Source organism: Schistocerca americana, chromosome 1 (genome assembly GCF_021461395.2).
Source record: "Schistocerca americana isolate TAMUIC-IGC-003095 chromosome 1, iqSchAmer2.1, whole genome shotgun sequence".
In the NCBI taxonomy this organism is placed as follows: domain Eukaryota; kingdom Metazoa; phylum Arthropoda; class Insecta; order Orthoptera; family Acrididae; genus Schistocerca; species Schistocerca americana.
In genome coordinates this window covers 648062208-648081662 of record NC_060119.1, presented here as the reverse complement: position 1 = coordinate 648081662, position 19455 = coordinate 648062208, and the positions used below count along the sequence as shown (strand labels likewise).

Below are 19455 nucleotides of genomic sequence, written 5' to 3'. Positions count from 1 at the left end.
ATTAGTAAAAATTTTTGAAATCTCTTAAATATGTTCTCCCAATTAAATCTCACGTAGTCGGATTCTGAATCCCATGCCACTTTCTTTGATGTTGACCTCATCCTTGCCGAGGGACAGATACACACCTCTTAACATTAAACCTACTAACAAACAACAGTACTTTCATTCTGACTGTTACCATACTTTCCATCTCAGTATTTGAGGCAAATGTATTCGTTCAGTTGCAGATTATTTACAGCAATACACCACCATTCTTACCCCAACCTTCAACAGATGTAATGACCCCACCAGCCTAGTCCAAAACCAGATTTCCTGAGTCATCACATCCAAACCAGTTACCATTGATACCTCCAATAAACAGCACAGGACACCACCTCTTGTTACTCAACACTATCCTGGTCTTAAATGTATTAAACAGATGATACTTCATGATTACCCAAAATCATGCCCTGAAATGAGGTCCAGCTCACCTAGGATAGCATTTTGTAACCCCCTCCCCACCACCCTACCCCAGTTTGTGCAAGATCCTGGTCAGACTGTATTCTCCTTCTGTACCTATTTCTGTGTTGTATGGTTCCTACTTCTGTGACCGACTTTGCTATAAGACAAGCTATAAGCTTCCTCCTACCACCACCTATACTGGGCCTGCAACTGGCAAAACATATGCTATCAAAGGGAGAGCCACTTCTGAAACAATACTTTGTATAGCAGCTACTATGTAAACACTGGTCAGCCTTCTACGTTGGCACGACTACCACCAAGTTATCAGTGAGCATGAATGGACACATACAGGAGGTGTACACTGGCAACATACAATATCCTGTTGCAGAGCATGCACTACAACATGACAGTCATGGCCTCTGTGCCTGCTGCTCTTGTCAACTCTTGGATGATGATTACAATCTCTTTTTTGGTTATTATCCTGTAAGCTCTCAGGTTTTCAAATCTCGTCCAGTGCAGTCCCCAATAATAATCAGTCTTTCCTTCTCATCTCATCCAGAAACTATCAACTGACCTGGGTTTCTGGGTGTCTTTTCTGTAATTCTCATTTCCTAAACCTCACCAGTCCTTTTTCTCGATCCCTCTTCCTTTCCCTTCAACCCTTCGGCCAGGAGGAGGAGCCACTGGCTCTGAAAGCTTACACATTTCCTAACTTTTGTGTTTGTTTGCTTGTGCCACTGCTTGGTGAGCAGATTTTTTATCTATCCAGTTATATTTTCAAAAACTGAGATTTTTGTTGATACGTGATAGATCATATGTATAATAAATCTTTCTCGTAAGTCTATTTGTGCAGTTGTACATATATCTGTGTTCATCTGTGTGCTTATATTTGTTTCGTTTCAGTGATGCAGCGTCATTCCTGGTGTCACAGCTAATGCCATTTGAAGAAAGAGAAAGAGAAGAATGGCTGGATAAAATTGTAGAACATATTCAAAAACAATGTCTGGAAACAACGAATATTGGAAAGGACAACATTGAGCTAGCAATACATGTAAAGTTGTCTGTTTATCTATGTAGGTTTAAAAAATTACTCTCATATTTAATTTAAAATAACTCAATAAAATGATTTACTGCTTGTTGTAAAGTATCAGTAACACCATCAGTGCCTTCTTCAGTGTGCTTAGAGATGCAATAAAGAGAAAGTAACATTGTTTCTCATTTGCCTAAAGTAGCTGCATTTCATGGTACTTCAACTGCTGGACAACTTTCCACAGATTTTTCAATTAATTTTGAATAGGTTCATGATTGAAACTCAAAAGTTCCGTGCTTGTTAACATCCAAAACTACTTTGAGAATCCTAAAACTCTATATATGACTGATCATCATGACTTCTTTTTTGTAATGATGCAGAAGAAGAAGACATACTGAATAGAATCTTGATTGGTGATGTGACTTGGGCTTATTATGCTAACGTGGAGACACATCTCCAGTAAATAGTGTGGTGTCGTTGCCCTACAACCCCCCCCCCCCCCCCCCCCACTCTAAAAAAAATAAAAAAAATGGAGGCAGAAAGGTTTACAGCTACTGTTTTTTTTTTTTTGGGATGCTAAAGTAATTTTGTTGATAGATTTAACTGCTGGTGCCGTATTTTTGCATGACAATGCTTTGCAACACTTTGCCAAACAAATCAAGAATTGTTGCATCAGTTCAGATGAGACATTTTGAAATATGCATTGCAGCCCATCCTCTGTTTCCAGTGATTTTCACCCCTCTATGCACCTGAAAAAAGGTTTGGGCCCTATTGCTTTGAGTCTTTAACATTACCGGCTCTTCTTAAATGAATTGAAATTATGCAAAATAACTGGGAAATGAAAATATTCACTTTCTATAAATTCTGATGCGAAATAATCAGCAATGATGCAGACATTAAAGAAAACTTTGATTCTGTTGCTAATGCTTTTACATGGAGTATTAAACAGTTAAGTAGAAATTTTAAAATTGTAGTGGACCGCAGTTGGCTTGGAAGACAGTTCTTTTGGTAATCCATAAATTGACTGTGAAATTTAATGCTGTTTCCTTCTGGAAAAGAATGTGTTAATTTATAATTGGACTTCACAATGTAAAAATAAATTCAGGTTCTATTGGAATTTAAATACAAAAATAACTATGCATGAAATGGCACTTGAAAATTACACAGACCAGAAGAAAAGCTTCTGTATTTAATTGTTTCACAATTACTAATCTTGTAAGGAAAGAAGTGGTATTTTAAATGTAATAAAAATGAATTTAACGATATATTCAAAGTAATTGACACACACGCACACGCGCGCGCACACACAATCACAAGGAAAAAAAATGTTGTCTGTGAGCATAATACCTGATTCCTGTTCATTTAATTATTCCCAGAATCTGATTAAACATTGAGTCTCCACATAAGAATTAAAGCAGAACACCCAGCTAAATTAACATCAGACCAAATCTATAGCAGTTCAGACTTGAGTGAACTAACAAAGTGAGCGAACAAAATAAGCAGACAATGAGATGAAAAGTGATATCAGGACCCATGTACAATGGTGTATATAATCACTTGCGGTGATAATCTTTGTCCATTTAAAGATTACATTTATGGTTACAGCACTGTTATGTCTGATACCGTTAACATATCCATATAGTTTTATATGGTTCGTTTGAGCACTTAACAGTGTATGTTCCCACATATTCACATTAATAAAAGTCATGGGGAAAATTTTTGAAGTTTGGCTGTGACGCCATGAGACAAAGAGTGTCAAGTTGTTGTCATGGACCGGATGCAATCTCGGGCAGCAGAATGTTATGCAAATGGAATTTTTCAGCTTTTTAAGAGGTGATAAATTCTTAGACCTCAATGTAGGTGATGTGAGAAATAAAGTAGGTGTAGTTTTAAAATTGTTCTAATTTACATTAAGTATGCCAGCATTCCATTTACAACCTAATGGAATTTACTTTCCAGATAGCCCATGTATAAGCGTGCAAATTTGAAATAAAGTCTTTGTGGGCAAAATGATTTCATATGGCTGTTGTGTGAAAGCAACTGTGTGTAAGTAGTTACAAGTGTAACTTTGAATTTTCCTGTGATTGTGTTATGAAATTGGCAAGTTGTTTAGCAAAATATAGTATAAAGTGAACATTGTAAATTCTCATCCTGTATGCTGCTGGGCTAATGGGAATGATACTTAACTGAATAGCAGTGGCTCTTCGCTGATACTGTAGGTTCAGATCACACATTTACATTTATCCCATTTCTTACCTGACTGTGTATGTAGTACTCAAATTAATGATCATGGGATCTATACTACAAATAATAGCCCACAGCTAGTAAGCACAGCTGGCAAAATGTGGTTAGCTTGACTGAATAATGTAATTTATTTATGGATTGTACATTTGCAACAATACCAATGAAAGAAATGTTGTAATTACACCTAGTTCCATGTCGTCAGGTGGTAGTATGATCAGATTGTCAAGTTCTGATTACATTAACTGAGTCTAAAACACCTAGTGACCATGGAGTTCGTAACTCTGTATAATGTTTCTGACATAATCACAAAAAAATGGTTCAAATGGCTCTGAGCACTATGGGACTCAACTGCTGAGGTCATTAGTCCCCTAGAACTTAGAACTAGTTAAACTTAACTAACCTAAGGACATCACAAACATCCGTGCCCGAGGCAGGATTCGAACCTGCGACTGTAGCGGTCTTGCGGTTCCAGACTGCAGCGCCTTTAACCGCACGGCCACTTCGGCCGGCACATAATCACAGACCAGAACTTTATATGTAGTATAGTGAGAAACCAAAATTCAGCTTTTGTATACCCAACTGCAAACATGTTTAACTGTAAATCAGTCCTTTGGAAAATAAAATCTCACACATAATATTGTCACCTATGTAAGCTCATCTGTTGCAAAAAATTTCAAAGACCTTCAATTGTGCATGATGTTCTGAGTCGAATCACAGCATTGACATCCATGAAAACTTCTGGGTTGAGCTACACATTGATCTCTGCAACTTTATAAAGCCCTGAAATCAAACCTCTGCTACTGCAGACATGTGTCTTCCTCCAGATGTTGCACCATCACCACCAAAGCCGCAATGCCATCTACCAACTAGAACAGTACTGCCTGCATTCTTTCGTTTTTGTTATCTTTGGTTCTGCCTCTTTAATGTTATTTAGGGGAATTCTAATGATGCTACCACCACACACCATTACACAGATAGCATACCTGTCCACACAGATTTGTCTTTGACTTGTTTGCCATTCGGTGTCACTGTACACATTTCAGTGATGGCACACATTACCAAATGGTTGGCTGTGTGCTACTGTTTGTACTGAATTGGGTATCATGGCTGTAATGTTTAACTGTTATTACCATGTTGTATATCAGTCCAGCCATTCACTTCCCATGGAATTATATGACTGTAAACCAAAACACACGTGTTTAAAGGGTTAAACATTGTTATGTGGTGTTTTTTCCAATGCTGTTATTTTGGATACTAAGACCATACATACATGAATATTTCTTCTGAAAGAAGGACCCACTTTATTTCTTATGTGGAGCACCTTTGACGGTGCTTCACACATCATCCTAACTGACGTACATCTTGAACTGAAATTAGACATACTTCTACTTTAAATGCTATGCAGAAGTGAAGCCCTTCACCGTTCCCCTAACTCCAATAGGCCACCGAGCAAGGTGGCACAGTGGCTAGCACACTGAGCTCTCATTCAGGAGGTTGACATTCAAATCCCTGTCCAGTAATCCTTATTCAGGTTTTCTCTGATTTCCCTAAATTGCTCCAGGCAAATGCTGCGATGGCACAGCTGATTTCCTTCCCCATACTTTCGTAGTCTGAGCTTGTGCTGCTCCTCTAATGGCTGCACTGTCAGCTGGACTTTAAACTCTAATATTCCTTCCTTCCTCTTGTGCTGCTCCTCTAATGGCTGCACTGTCAGCTGGACTTTAAACTCTAATATTCCTTCCTTCCTTTGTCCCAATAGACCCTCAGCTTTGCTGCACTCCTAAACCAATGCATACTACCACCTTATACTTCTTGAACGTACTCTTTTAATTACTTTTCTTTTGTATATCACAGTGTTTTATGCCTATCCCTATATGTATTTAATGTATTGATTTCAGTGGGGATGACTGTGGAGGGGTAATTCCTCCCACTGTAGATAATACACTGTATTGAATGCTGTCAAGCATAATGTTGACACACACAGACTCCTCCCTCCCCACTCTCCCTGCTGCCCTTTCCTTGTAGGTATAACAACACTCACTGCTACTACAGAGCATATTGAGTCTCCTTTTAATCCAACTCATAAAAGTAAAACATGGCAGCTACTATTCAAGGTGAGAAGCAGCCCAAAACGTATGTGTACAATGTTTCACAGGCTTCCAAGTGGATAAATTTGTAGTAAGTCCCTTTAGATGATGCTGATCACCACTACACCACACCACATTTTGCCTCCTGAAGGTAAGAACTATATGACTGTTTTTTCGTATTTTTACACCAGTCTGTTTGATTATTGTAGTTGGTTGTACATTGTATAGCTCTCCTGCAATCACAAGAAGGACAAGTGTATCAAAATTTCATTATACAAAGAGAACAGATATAAATATTATTCTTCTGATTAATATGGCATGTCATTTGGAGTGGCTTATAAATGCTTTTCAGTAGAGCTATTAAATTTTACACACTACACCACCATTGAATTGCAATCATTTTATTAATTGCCATTTCAACAAATGCTAATTTTACCAAGAAATAAAATTTATATCAACAATATTTGTACATAGGAAGACAGATAATGTGTATGTTTACCTTGTGATGTCGTCTCACTTTGTGTGCATATCTTGAATATGGGATTCTGGCTGCAGCAGCATATTGCTGTGTACTGGATAGAAAGACCAGTCCTTTCAAAAGCAGCATTCACCAATGGTAAATATTGCCTGAGAGTTTTTCCACAAAACTCGTGTTCCAGAATTCCACCTCCTCCTCCCCCTCCTCCTCCTCCTCCTCCCCCTCCTCCTCCCCCTCCTCCTCCCCCTCCTCCTCCCCCCCTTCTCCTCCTCCTCCCCCTCCGCCTCCTCCTCCCCCTCCCCCTCCTCCTCCTCCTCCTCCCCCTCCCCCTCCTCCTCCTCCTCCTCCTCCTCCTCCTCCCTCCTCCTCCTCCTCCTCCTCCTCCTCCCAGAAGGGCCAGGGCCCCTCAGTGCACAAACGGTCAAAACTGGGAAACTGCCTCCGATGCATAAACCCCAACCTTTTGCACTATTGTAAAGTATACTCACTATGCCCCACGTCCCGGCACCATGTTCTGTCGGCCAATTACAGCAAGATCTGGTGTTCGTTTTATTTCCTATCTCTGGCCATCATCTCACAACACTGAAGAATATTTTTGTGGTGCAACTTTTAACACTTCAGTATTGAGGGTAGGCTATTTTTATACGTGTGCTGAGCACAGCATTTCTTACTTTTGGTTGTTGTGTTCATCAGGGAAGCAGTAAACAAACAACTGTAGTGAACAGAGAACTTAAATCAACTGACCTTTTATAAGTACACGTGTTTATACATAAGTGAAACAACCCAAAAGGTAGAGTTATTTTTGTCCACTTGATATGGTGTGAAACTCATAGTGGAGCAAACAAAGACGATGATTTTGTAAAATCTGTTTTTCATGTAAACCAGTATGAATTCATGAAACCTCGACTATCTTCTTGGTATGGCTTGTAACTCAAGATCAGTTGTATGAGGTAATATCTTGAAAGCTTCTCTCATTACCATTTCAACTGTAGGTAACATGAGATTCTCCAGCGTAACATGTTCCACTATTATCCTCTTAGGTCGATGAAATATGCTCGTGGAACTAGAAAACGTATTTTAAATAGGTAGTAGATAGTGAAGATGTGACTGTGTGCTTTATGTTGATATATATGTAGAAATGATGAATAAAGTGCTGATAAAGGACATCAGCGAAGGTCTGCCCAACTAACTGTGTTTTATTTGAGCAACAGAGTGTAAAAGAGCTCCTACAAAAGGTGTTATGTCATTTTGTAGTGAGTTGGCATAGTTGTGAGCTCTCTTACAACCCTCAACTCCCTGCAGACAGTGAAGAAGTCTGTATGATAGAAGTAGTGGAACTGAGTAGCGTGTCCACAACTTCAAGAAAATACAAGACGACTGAAGGTTAAAATGCCCCCATTAAATGTATGTTTATGTAGTTCGATCTATAGTTGGACAGTGATAATAGTGAATTCTCAATCATACCAATGGAGCAAGGGCTTCCACCATTCACAAGTATGAAAATGAGTGAAAACTAGAAAATTTCAATCACAGTTAATAAAAATTCACATAATAACTTAGCTGCTCCTTGTGATGAGGTACTTTGATATCCTCTTGAGCTGTTGCGTCAGAAAGCCCCAGTGCTCAACATTGCTGATGTACTAATTTTTAAATAAAATACAGAGTGTATCACCTTTTTTGTTTTGTACTAGGACTAATACGGGTTTACAGTGATTATGTATACATTTCTTGTATGACAACCTTCGAAAGAATGAGATTTTCACTCTGCAGCAGAGTGTGCACTGATATGAAACTTCCTGTCAGATTAAAACTGTGTGCTGGACCGAGACACGAAATCGGGACCTTTGCCTTTCACGGGCAAGTGCTCTACCAACTGAGCTACCCAAGCACGACTTACGACCCGTCCTAACAGCTTTAATTACGCCAATACTCGTCTCCTACCTTCCAAAGTCCTCAGAAGCTCTTCTGCAAACCTTGCAGAATTAGTACTCCTCGAAAAAAGGGTATTGCAGAGACATGGCTTGGCCACAGCCTGGGGTATGTTTCCAGAATGAGATTTTCACTCTGCTGCAGGCGGGTCGTAAGTCGTGCTTGGGTAGCTCTGTTGGTAGAACACTTGCCCCGCGAAAGGCAGAGGTTCCAAGTTCGAGTCTTGGTCCAGCATACAGTTTTAATCTGCCAGGAAGTTTTTTAACTTCTGAAAGAGTCTCTCACAAACAGCTTCTAAAAGACAATAATGCATACTTATCACTGACTGACTGACTGCCTCGGACTCTCTTACTCTTACTACTCCTGCCTCTCCCCTTTTATATAAAACTAAGCATTTGAATACATTGTTAAATGTAAGATTTACAAAATAACAATTAAAAGTCATTACCTGATTTTAATTACTTACACAAAAAAATGGGCCACATATTACTTACATGTTCTGATATTCAGTTTGCTAAAGTTTACTTAATTTCACAGACAAGTTCGAGTTTTACAGTACAGCAATTTAAATTATATTTTAGTTAATCATAAACCAATCACTTTGAATAAAATATTGTTAAGGGTATTTTGGATAGCTCTCAAGTAGAGCTATCATTTTAAATAGTCAAAATGAATAAACATTGTAGCTTTTCAGAAACAGGGGAGAAGTAAATTTTCAAGAATATGTGGTGCAACCTGGCTTTACAGTTCATATCATGAAATTTCAGAGTTGGATTATTAACAAACAGCTTACTCGTCTTTGTTGCTAATTTAAATTGGACAACATATTAATGTGAATTTTAATCCGAGATAGTAAACTCACTTGTAGTTATTTTAGAGGGCAGTTTACTACTCAAATTGGGTGTAGACATAAGAATATAGAGTCCAGAAAGTGAAAATTCGAGTTAAAATGAGCTCTTTAGACAATGTTGACATGAGGAAGGAATTTCAAAGTTAAAGTAAGGCAAAAGCTGAGCACATGAAGCTTGGGGTTACAGATCCATCGAGATGTGAGAACTTAATTACAACCCATAACAAGCGAATCCTTCATTGTTTCACTTCACAATTTGACTGTTAAAAAACTTTTTAGTGTTTCTTGTCATGTTTAGTGTTTCTTGTCATGTTACTTTTCATTTGGGCTTATATATGTTTCATTGGATTGAAATGATCGTGGTAGAATTAGCTTGATTGCGTATCGCCCTTCCGTTTTAAGCAAACCATCCACATGGTAGTCTGGCATTTTGATTTGCACAGTGTTAGGAAGTCCATTAATTTCACCATATTAATGCCAAGTTTAATTCATTTCTCACTACACAAAACTAAATGTCAAATTTTCTGCACTGCAATATACGAAACTAGATGTCTAATTTTCTCCACTTCAGTACACAAAACAACACATCTGATGTTCTCCACTGCAATGACATAGTATTATTCCAACATAATGATGTGGCGTAACACATTGTTGACAGATCACAGAAAAACTGATATTTTGGTCAATAGACAATAGATTACATTTTTCTGGCGATATTTTTGGAGCAACTTTTTCAGCCCAACTGTATCGACCAATATTGGATGTCAGCTTCATCCCACGATGTAATAGAGTTGTGGTGTGTGATGTCAGGTGTGCAAGAATATTGACAGTATTTTCTTGTGTCTTTATTACTGCCTTGGAGTGTAGTTTGTGGTGGTAGATTGATCTGTAGCTTAGCCTGACAGATAGCTTAGGTTGAAAGGTGACAATTTGGTTGAGAGTTGGCAAAGCCAACGAACATGAATACAAAATCTTATCTGTCATGGCACATGGAGCTGTAATGTTAGGTTGTGAGCTGGTGGAGCAGTATCAAATGTGTAAGTTAATCCATATATGCCACATGTGGAAGAAAGGGTGTAGACTTCATCTTTTCTTCCTTTCAGTGACTGGCATTTTGGCTTACAGAGCTGTCTTAATCTTATGGTGTGTTTATCCATCTTTCTTTAATTGTTGTTCTAGATGTGTGTGTTTGTCTCAGCCCTCTTCCATCAAATTAGTAAACTTGAAAACAGGCAGCCACTTTCCTCCCACTCCACAGTAAACTGAATATTTTCATAAATGGAGTTAAGATGTTCCAAAAACTCCATCAGTTTATCCTCACATTGGCACTAGAGTATAAATGTTTCTCCAGAACAATGTTAGTTTCAGAACTGTGGAGTTGAATGCTTTTTCCTAAAAATTCTTTATACTTAAATTAACCACCAGGAGTGAGAGAGGGCTGTCCATGAAGGCACTGTCAATCTGTTAAAAATATTGGATATCAAATCAAAAGTAAGTCAGATTTAGCACATCCTTAAATAATGCTATTATGCCTTCCTCAAACTTGATGGCAGTCAGTGATAAAGAATCAGCGAGAGGTACTTTAGTAAACTAGGAGATGATGTCAAAGCTAAGTGATATTATCAGAGGTATGTTTTAACATTTTTGACACACCAGTAAAATCGCTCGAATGAGATACAGTCACATTTCCTCACAAAATGTTTAAGAATGATTCTAACCTCCTTTCTCCTTCCGTAGATTCTTCAATGGAATTGTAACATCTGCTGACACCATGTGGCCAAAATCCATCAGTTGATGGATACTAAGGAGACTCAGTTCCCTGAAACCATACAACCCAACATTAAAAATTACATGTGCTTGGGTAAAAATTGTGTTAATACAGAGATTATGTCTGAAGGAGTCTGCGCAATCGTACGTTTGGACACTTTCAATGAACATGCATCTAAACAGTGCATTTGAAGCTGCAGCAGTTTGTGTCCACTTGTCAGTCAGGCTAGCAGTATGTAATATCATTTACCCTTAGACAGATGCAGACCATACCATAGGCTAGTGGAACAGTTACCCCTACTCTTCCTCCTACTGGGGGACTTCAATGCCCACAATCCTCTGTGGGAACAGCACACACATCTAGCAGGGACCAAGAAACAGAGCAGTTGATTTCAGGAGTGGAAGTCTGCCTACTTAACACTGGAGTTGAAGTACATTTCAGCATGAGCCATGGAATGCACTCAGCCATATACATTACAATCTGCAAGCTGAGAATCTGTGATCAAGTGTAATGTCCACGGCAACCTCTGTGATGGCAACCACTTTTCTGTCACACTCTTTCCCAAACGATCAACCAGTGGGACACACGCCACATTGGTTGCTTTAGAAATCCAAGTGGCAAGCTTTCACCTCCAAAGTCACTTTAAAGGTAGTCAACAGAAGGGTTTCGAAGTAGTTGTACAAGATGCCCTAGACCAAATGAAATCGACAATCAAATGGTATAGAGGTACTCAAGGTACCCTCTGCCACACACCGTCAGGTGGCTTGCAGAGTATGGATGTAGATGTACATGTACATGTAAAAAACCTTAGCAGTGACAGCATGTAACACATCCTTGGATCTTTCAATTGTATTTGACAAGAAGGGAAATTTACCTGCTAGTTTCGGGAGAGTATTATTATTCCTATCCTGAAACCAGGAAAAAAAAAATCACAAATTTTGGCTAATTATTGTCCAGTCTTTTTAATGAACAGGCTTTATAAATTATTTGAAAGAATAGTCAACCGGACTGGAAGATGAAAAACATTTATCACAATTTTGAAGGGGCTTTTGGGCAATCTGGTCCACCACAGACCAACGTATGTGTCTGAAATTTGCAGTGCACAATGCTTTCATGCATCGCCAATGCCCGATGACTGTGTTCTGTAATCTGCAGATGCTTATAATACTACCTGGTGCCATCGGATCCTATCTACTCTGATTGAATGAGTGGGTATTTTAGGGGTGCTTATCCACTTTTGTACAATGTTTCCCATCCCTGCGACTGTTCCTATTCCAGATAGGTTCAGCCCTCAATAACAAATATACACAGGAAATAGAATTCCTTTAGGGGCTCATTTTGAACATGAACCTCATCACCATTACAGTCTATGGTATTGTGTCTGCCTTGGGACCCATGGTCTCACCATCACTGTGTATGGACTACCTTTACCTGTCTTGCGGTTCATCAGTGCACACCACAGAGCAACAGTTTCAGGGAGCCATACAGAAATCACAAAACTGGGCCCTGAATAATGGGTAGCGATCTTCATGTACGAAAGCTTTCACCTGGCCTTTTATTGTACTTTGGACTGTGCGTCCTCATGCAGAACTTCGCCTCTGTAACCAGTTGCTTGAAGTAATTGAAAACTCAAAATTTTTGGGCCTTTTATTTGAGAGTAAGTTAACATGGTTACCACATGTACATCTGCTGGAGTGAAATTGCATGAGAAAACTTAATTGGGGATCAGTTTTGAAAAGGCTTCAGATTCTGTGAAACAAGATGTTACGGAAGACTCCAATGCCACAGAAGATTCTAATCATCATCAGAGGTCTGTATGATGGCTACAAATGTCATGTGCTCAATAGATCCAGGAGAGGTAACAGCTGGAGTCTGGCAGGGCTGTATTTTGTCACCAATGCTCTTCCTACTTGTCCTTGACTTAGTTATGAGAAGAGTCACAGTGGGCAGGAGATGAGGAATGCAATGGGGGATCCATGAATGTCTGGATGATTAGGTTTCGCAAATGAAATTGTTTTATTAGCTCTGAAGGCTGACAGATATGAAAGCTAAATTAAACTTGCTGAAAAAATAACCATATGGTGCTGGGTTAAAAATAAACATGAATGAAACAAAGGAAAAAAGTGGGATATCAGATTATGGGTGACACTGAGTTTGATGAGAATGAAGCGCTTAGGTTTAGTGCATTCTAAATATAAAGAAAATGAGTTCGATAATAGGAATGCTGCAGAGGAAAAAAAACGCGAACAAGAGGAAATGAAAAATAGTATTCTTAGCCAAGTCTTGGATCAGTCGGCAAGAGCTCGACTAAATACTCTGATGATCGGTAAACCAGAAAAAGGTCGCTTAATTGAAGATATGATTGTGCACATGGCAAGGATGGGCTAACTTATGGGAAAGTTAAATGAAAATGGACTCATTAACATAATGGAAAAAGTTAGTGAACAGATGCTGCGACCTACTACAACTGTCAAATTTTATCGACGACGAGCGGCTTTGGATGATTCTGATGATGATATATAATGAAATAACTGGAAGAAGAAGGAAACTGCAACTGAAAGAAAACAATCTGAAATTAATTTAAAAGGACTGAATTATAGAGTTTTCGTATCCATAATATTGTTTATGATACATGCTCATTAACTTTCTTTTAATAGAAGCTTATATTCTTTATGGAAGCTTGTAAAATTACACTGCATTAAATGACGAGAATAATTCTGGGAACATGGAAGTGGCACTGCTTTGAAGGGGAGCGGCAAGTGGAGATTGGCAAGTCACTACTGTATCTGGGTAGTGTGGTGACAGGAGATGACAGAGCTGGAGAAGATGTGAAGAACCACTTAAGGATGGTAAATGCTGCCTTCATACAGCTGTATCCAATATGAAGAAACAGAAACATCACATGCAAAACTAAAATTTATATTTTTAATACAGATGTGAAGGCTGTCTTTCTGTACGGTAGTGAAAGTTGGAAAGCAGATGAAAAGATAATATCACATTTACAGAGCATCATAAATAGGTATCTCTGGCACATAATGGTGGCCAGAAAAAATAAGTAATGAGGATCTCTTGTGGAAAACAAACCAGACACCAGTATAAGAACAAATACGTGAAAGAAAGTGGAGATGGCTGGGTCACACATTGAGAAAGTCAGGTGAAGCAGTTGAAAGAAGACATTGGAAAGGGACCCCAAGGAGCAAGGAAGAAAAGCAGGCCTATAGGTACATGGAAGATGACAGTGGAAGCAGAACCAAGGAGAATTGCCAAGAGCTGTACAGAATTAAGGGAAACGGCCAAAGAGATGGATTGCGAGTTCTCTTGGAAGTCCTGTTCCCTCATAGAGGTCAATGAAATTGAGCAAGTCACCTCCTGGGGATAGGCTCACGCTATTCTTCTGTGATTCTACAAAGTTCTGATCGTACCCCATGGGGACTACAAATATGTTTCTTATGGATCGTCAGCAGCATCAGTGCTGAGCTTGGTAAACTCTGTCCACGACAGTGGTGTGCAATTGGCAACTGCAGCCTTCCATGCAAGCCCCATAGGCAGCATTCTGGTGGAAGCTGGTATCCCACCCCTGAGGGCCAAACACCAGCAGCAACTTGTGGTGAATTATGTAGTCGTAATGCCTGTCCAATGCTTAAACATTCATGTTGCTCGACTCTTTTTCACACCAGTATTACAGACTGTTTATGAATCGGCTCGACATAGGTAGGCTAGGTGGGTGTAATTGTAATCTCTGTGCAAGGACCTCGTTCTGTGCATGAACCTCATTCACGGCTGTAAGGGAAATAAGACCCCACCGTTCTCAGATGTCTTTTCCATTCAGCCAAAGTTCATCTCCATGACTACTCCAGTTTGAAATACATCTACACAGATGGTTTAAATGTAATTGCTTTTGTGTACACAAGGGGGTGGAAGATGGATTCTCTGGTGAGTGCATGCAGTGTGTGCATTGCAGAGTGGGGAGCCATATCTGAGGCTTTGTAACACATCTAACTTCTTGCAACAAAAAACTTTCTGGTTTATAGTGTCTCCATTAGCTGCTTTCGTAGGCATATCTCGGTGCTATCCCAGAAACTTTATGCCTGCCAAAATCCAAGACCTATTAGTTGACCTCCACAGCTCCAGACTCACCATAACGTTCATCTGGACACTGGCCCATTAGAGCATACTGAGATATGAACTCGGAGACAAATTTGCAGAAGCAACTACAGGAGAAAAACATGAACTCAAAGTACCGGGCAAAGAATTATGATTGCAGTGCAACATACGTTTTTTCCGTCAAGAGGACTCAGCCCACTGCAGCTTTGGTAGCTCTCTCACAAGAACCCATATTGTCAAATAGTGTGCCCTGCTGACTAATTTGAGGCAAGCTATAAACCTGTATATCTCTCTGCCCCACATACTTGCAAACAGTGATATAGCAGCTAAGTTTCCTTAGCAAAAGTATACATTACAATAAAATTTAATTCATGTGATTGTTCAACGTCAGGACAGGATGTGGAGGGCCACCTTTCGCTGTGACATGTGCCCCTACTGGCCTCCAGCTACCTTCTCCTTCAGTACTCACACACCTATTATATCTATATATACATATTTTAATTATGTAACTGTTTAAGCTCTCCACTCTGTATAAGTTTTCATTTTCTCAGTACATGTTAGTCATACTGCTTCTGTTGACCCTTCTTAGTATATCTGTTAATTATGTTGGTAAATGATGGTTGCTGAGGATGCGCTTCCCACCACACATATCTGGTGCAGGGAGCCCCAGCTGCAACCGCTTCCCCAGTGACGTCTGTTCCCTGTGACAAGCTACAGTTCCTAGCTGCCTGTATTTTATCTCACTTCTAACCATCTGTCTTAAGCTTCTGACATGTCTCCATTAATTTAGGAGGCTTGAATCATCCAACAACTGATTCATAAGTGGTGGGTATGACAAGATATTGTAAACTATGTAGAACAGATAATGATATTAATATCAGGTCTCAGTTGAAACATAATATCATCTTGACACAATATTTCGGCAGTTCTCCTGGCCACCATCTTCAGGTGTGCATTAACTTGCTGGAACTGAAATCAAACCACAGAGCTGGCTTCTTTGTACACCGGCTGTAGATCCACCGCACATGCACAAACATAACTGCTCTCTAGTGCAAAGTACAACAGTGTACCAGTGGTGAAAACTTGTGGAAGCGAGTTGACACCTTTCAGTGATCAAAACAGAGACCGTTGCTCTTTAATGTGAAACAGAATAGGGTTCCAACTCTTGCTTAAATGATATCCCTTATTTCTGTTTATAATATTGTCAAATAGCCGGATTTCAATAGCTTCTTTCACTAAGAAGCCCCAGTAACACGATGCAGGGGCAGCCACTTGTGTCTCAGTATACAACATTTTACGTGCTTCAGTAAGACAATGTTCCACAACTGCAGATTTTTCTGGCTGCAGTAAATGTGTGTCGCAGTGGTGCTTCATGCATTGATCCTGGACTGTATGAATTGTCTGTCCAATATAGGCTTTCTGAGTTGTTACTTTGCCCAATTATTCACCAATTAACTGCAAAAAATCTTCAGGAGGAAATCTGGTAAAAAGTGACACATCAAAACTAACGAACAAATCTGATACACAGACTTGAAACGCTGAATAAAAACCAGGGAATTTGAAATATGATGCTCACATTTACCGTTGTTGGGGCTCAGAATGGGTGCCAAATTCTTGGCAAAGTTGTAATTTGGAGTGCACAAATTGCTAACAGTAGCCCGAAGAGGGACCCCTTGCTTTTGTGCATTAGGCAATCCGTATAATCTCAATGAGACTGCAGTACCAGTTCGAAGTTTTTTAAGATCATTGTAAGATAATTAACTCTTCTTCAAAAGTGTAAGTGTCTTGTGTTTTATATGTTCAGTTGGTTCATTCTGTAATCTTTGGTATGCTGAGTCTGCAAGTAAAAGATTCATTCTACTCAAATAATCGTCCCACAGAAGAAGAACCATTACATTGCCCTTGACTAAATCTTGGTCTTTTTGGTCTTTTCTGATGTGCACTCCATGTACATACCAGTTGGAGTCATTCCAGATGTGGAACGGGTCCTCCTGGATGCCATGAAGAGCACAGGTTGCAGCCAACTGCAGGTGGCTGCTCACGTCGGTACAAGTGATGTGTGTCACTTTGGATCAGAAGAGATTCTCTCTGGTTTCAAGCAACTAACAGAAGTGGTAAAGGCTGCAACTCTTGAAACTTCCTGGCAGATTAAAACTTTGTGCCGGACCGAGACTCGAACTTGGGACCTCTGCCTTTCGCGGGCAAGTGCTCTACCAACTGAGCTACCCAAGCACGACTCACGCCCCGTCCTCACAGCTTTACTGCTGCCAGTACCTCATCTCCTACCTTCCAAACTTTGCTGGGTAAAGCCGGAGATAAGCTCAGCCGAAATTTTTGTGAAGAACCGAATGGTGTTCTGAAAGGATAGGCTAAACATGGTTGGCGGTGGCATGTTTATTGCTGTTAGAAGTAGTTTATGTTGTCGCGAAATTGAAGTAGATAGTTCCTGTGAATTAGTATGGGCAGAGGTCATTGTTGGCAACCAGAATAAAATAATAATTGGATCCTTTTACCGCTCTCTCAATTCAGATGATACAGTTGCTGAAAGGTTCAAAGAAAACTTGAGTTTGGTTTCTAACATGAACCCGACTCATGCGATTATAGTTAGTGGCGACTTTAATTTACACTCGATATGCTGGCGAAAATACATGTTTAATTCTGGAGGTATGCATAAAACATCATCCGAAATCATGCTAAATGCATTCTCTGAAAATTATTTCAAGCAGTTAGTGCACGAGTCCAGGTGAATAGTCAACGGTTGTGAAAACACACTTGACCTCTTAGCAACTAATAATCCTGTGTTAATAAAGAGCATCAAAACGGATACAGGGATTAGTGAACACAGGGTTAACACAGCGAGATTGAATATTGTAACCCCCAAATCCTCCAAAAATAAATGAAAAATATACCCATTCAAAAAAGCAGATAAAAATTCACTAGACACCTTCCTTAGAGACAATCTCCAATCCTTCCAAATTAATGATGTAAGTGTAGCTCAGATGTGGCTTGAATTCAGAGATAGTATCGGCAGCAATTGAGAGATTTATACCAAATAAATTAACAAACAACGGAGCTGATCCTCCTCGGTATACAAAACGGGTCAGAACACTGTTGCAGAAACAACGAAACAGACATGCTAAATTTAAACAGACACAAAGTCCCCAAGATTGGCGTTCTTTCACAGAAGCTTGAAGTTTAGCACGGACTTCAATGGAAGATGCTTATAACAGTTTCCACAACGAAACTTTGTCTCGAAACCTGGCAGAAAATCCAGAGAGATTCTGGTCATATGTGAAGTCTGTTAGTGGCAAGAAACAATCAGAGCATTCTCTGTGCAATAGCAATTGAGATACTATCGAAGACAATGCTGCCAAAATAGAGTTACTAAAAACAGCCTTCCGAAATACCCTCACAAAAGAAGACGAAGTAAATATTCCAGAATTCGAATCAAGAACAGTTGCCAACATGAGTAACATCGAAGTAAATATCCTCGGAGTAGTGAAGCAGCTTAAATCACTTAGTAAAAGCAATTCTTCTGGTCCAGACTGAATACCAATTAGGTTCCTTTCAGAGTATGCTGATGCATTAGCTCCATACGTGACAATCACATAAAACCATTCGCTCGACAAAAGATCTGTACCCCAAGACTGGAAAACTACACAGGTCACACCAATGTTCAAGAAAGGTAGTTGGAGTAATCCACTTAATTACAGGTCCATACCATTAATGTCTATATGCAGCAGGATTCGGGAACATATATTGCGATGAATTCTTCTCAGGTTATCAGCCGAGTGGGGGTGTCGTCTTGTCGCAACGTTTCAATGAGTTCAGTACGAAACTCATTGAAATGTTGCGACAAGATGACACCCCAACTCGGCGAAGATGATGGGTATGAAACTCATTGAAATGTTGCGACAAGACCCTGCCACCACTTGGTTGATAACCCGAGAAGAATTCATCAGTGGAATAGGCCAAGAAAGACTGCAATCACACATATATTGTGTTCAAACATTATGAATTACCTAGAAAAAATGGTCTGGTGACACACAGTCAACATGGGTTTAGAAATCATCATACTTGTGTAACACATCTAGCTCTTTATTTGCATGAAGTGTTGAGAGTGCTATTGACAAGGGATTTCAGATCAATTCCGTGTTTCTGGATTTCCAGAGGGCTTTTGACACTGTACCACACAGGCGGCGTATAGTGAAATTGCGTGCTTATGGAATATCGTCTCAGTTATGTGACTGGATTAGTGACTTCCTGTTAGAGAGGTCACAGTTCGTAGTAATTGACGGAAAGTCATCGAGTAAAACAGAAGTAGTAGAAGGTAGTGTTATAGGCCCTTTGTTGTTCCTTATCTATATAAACGATTTGGGAGACAATCTGAGCAGCCGTCTTAGGTTGTTTGCAGATGACGCTGTTGTTTATCAACTAATAAAGTTATCAGAAGATCAAAACAAACTGCAAATCAGTTTAGAAAAGATGTGTGAATGGTGCAGAAACAGTCCAATATAAAGGCCG

General features: G+C 39.6%; 1 protein-coding gene across 2 annotated transcripts in view; it reads left to right on the top strand.

Annotated features, from left to right (window-relative positions):
* LOC124607933 (DNA polymerase epsilon subunit 2) overlaps positions 1–19455 on the top strand; it is a 133785-nt gene that overhangs the window by 24861 nt on the left and 89469 nt on the right. For both annotated transcript variants that reach the window (XM_047139946.1, XM_047139945.1), the window contains exon 2: positions 1345–1492. In XM_047139946.1, coding sequence (XP_046995902.1) covers positions 1376–1492 — 117 coding nt within the window. In that variant the 5' untranslated portion in view covers positions 1345–1375. The remainder of the gene's footprint in view (positions 1–1344; positions 1493–19455) is intronic.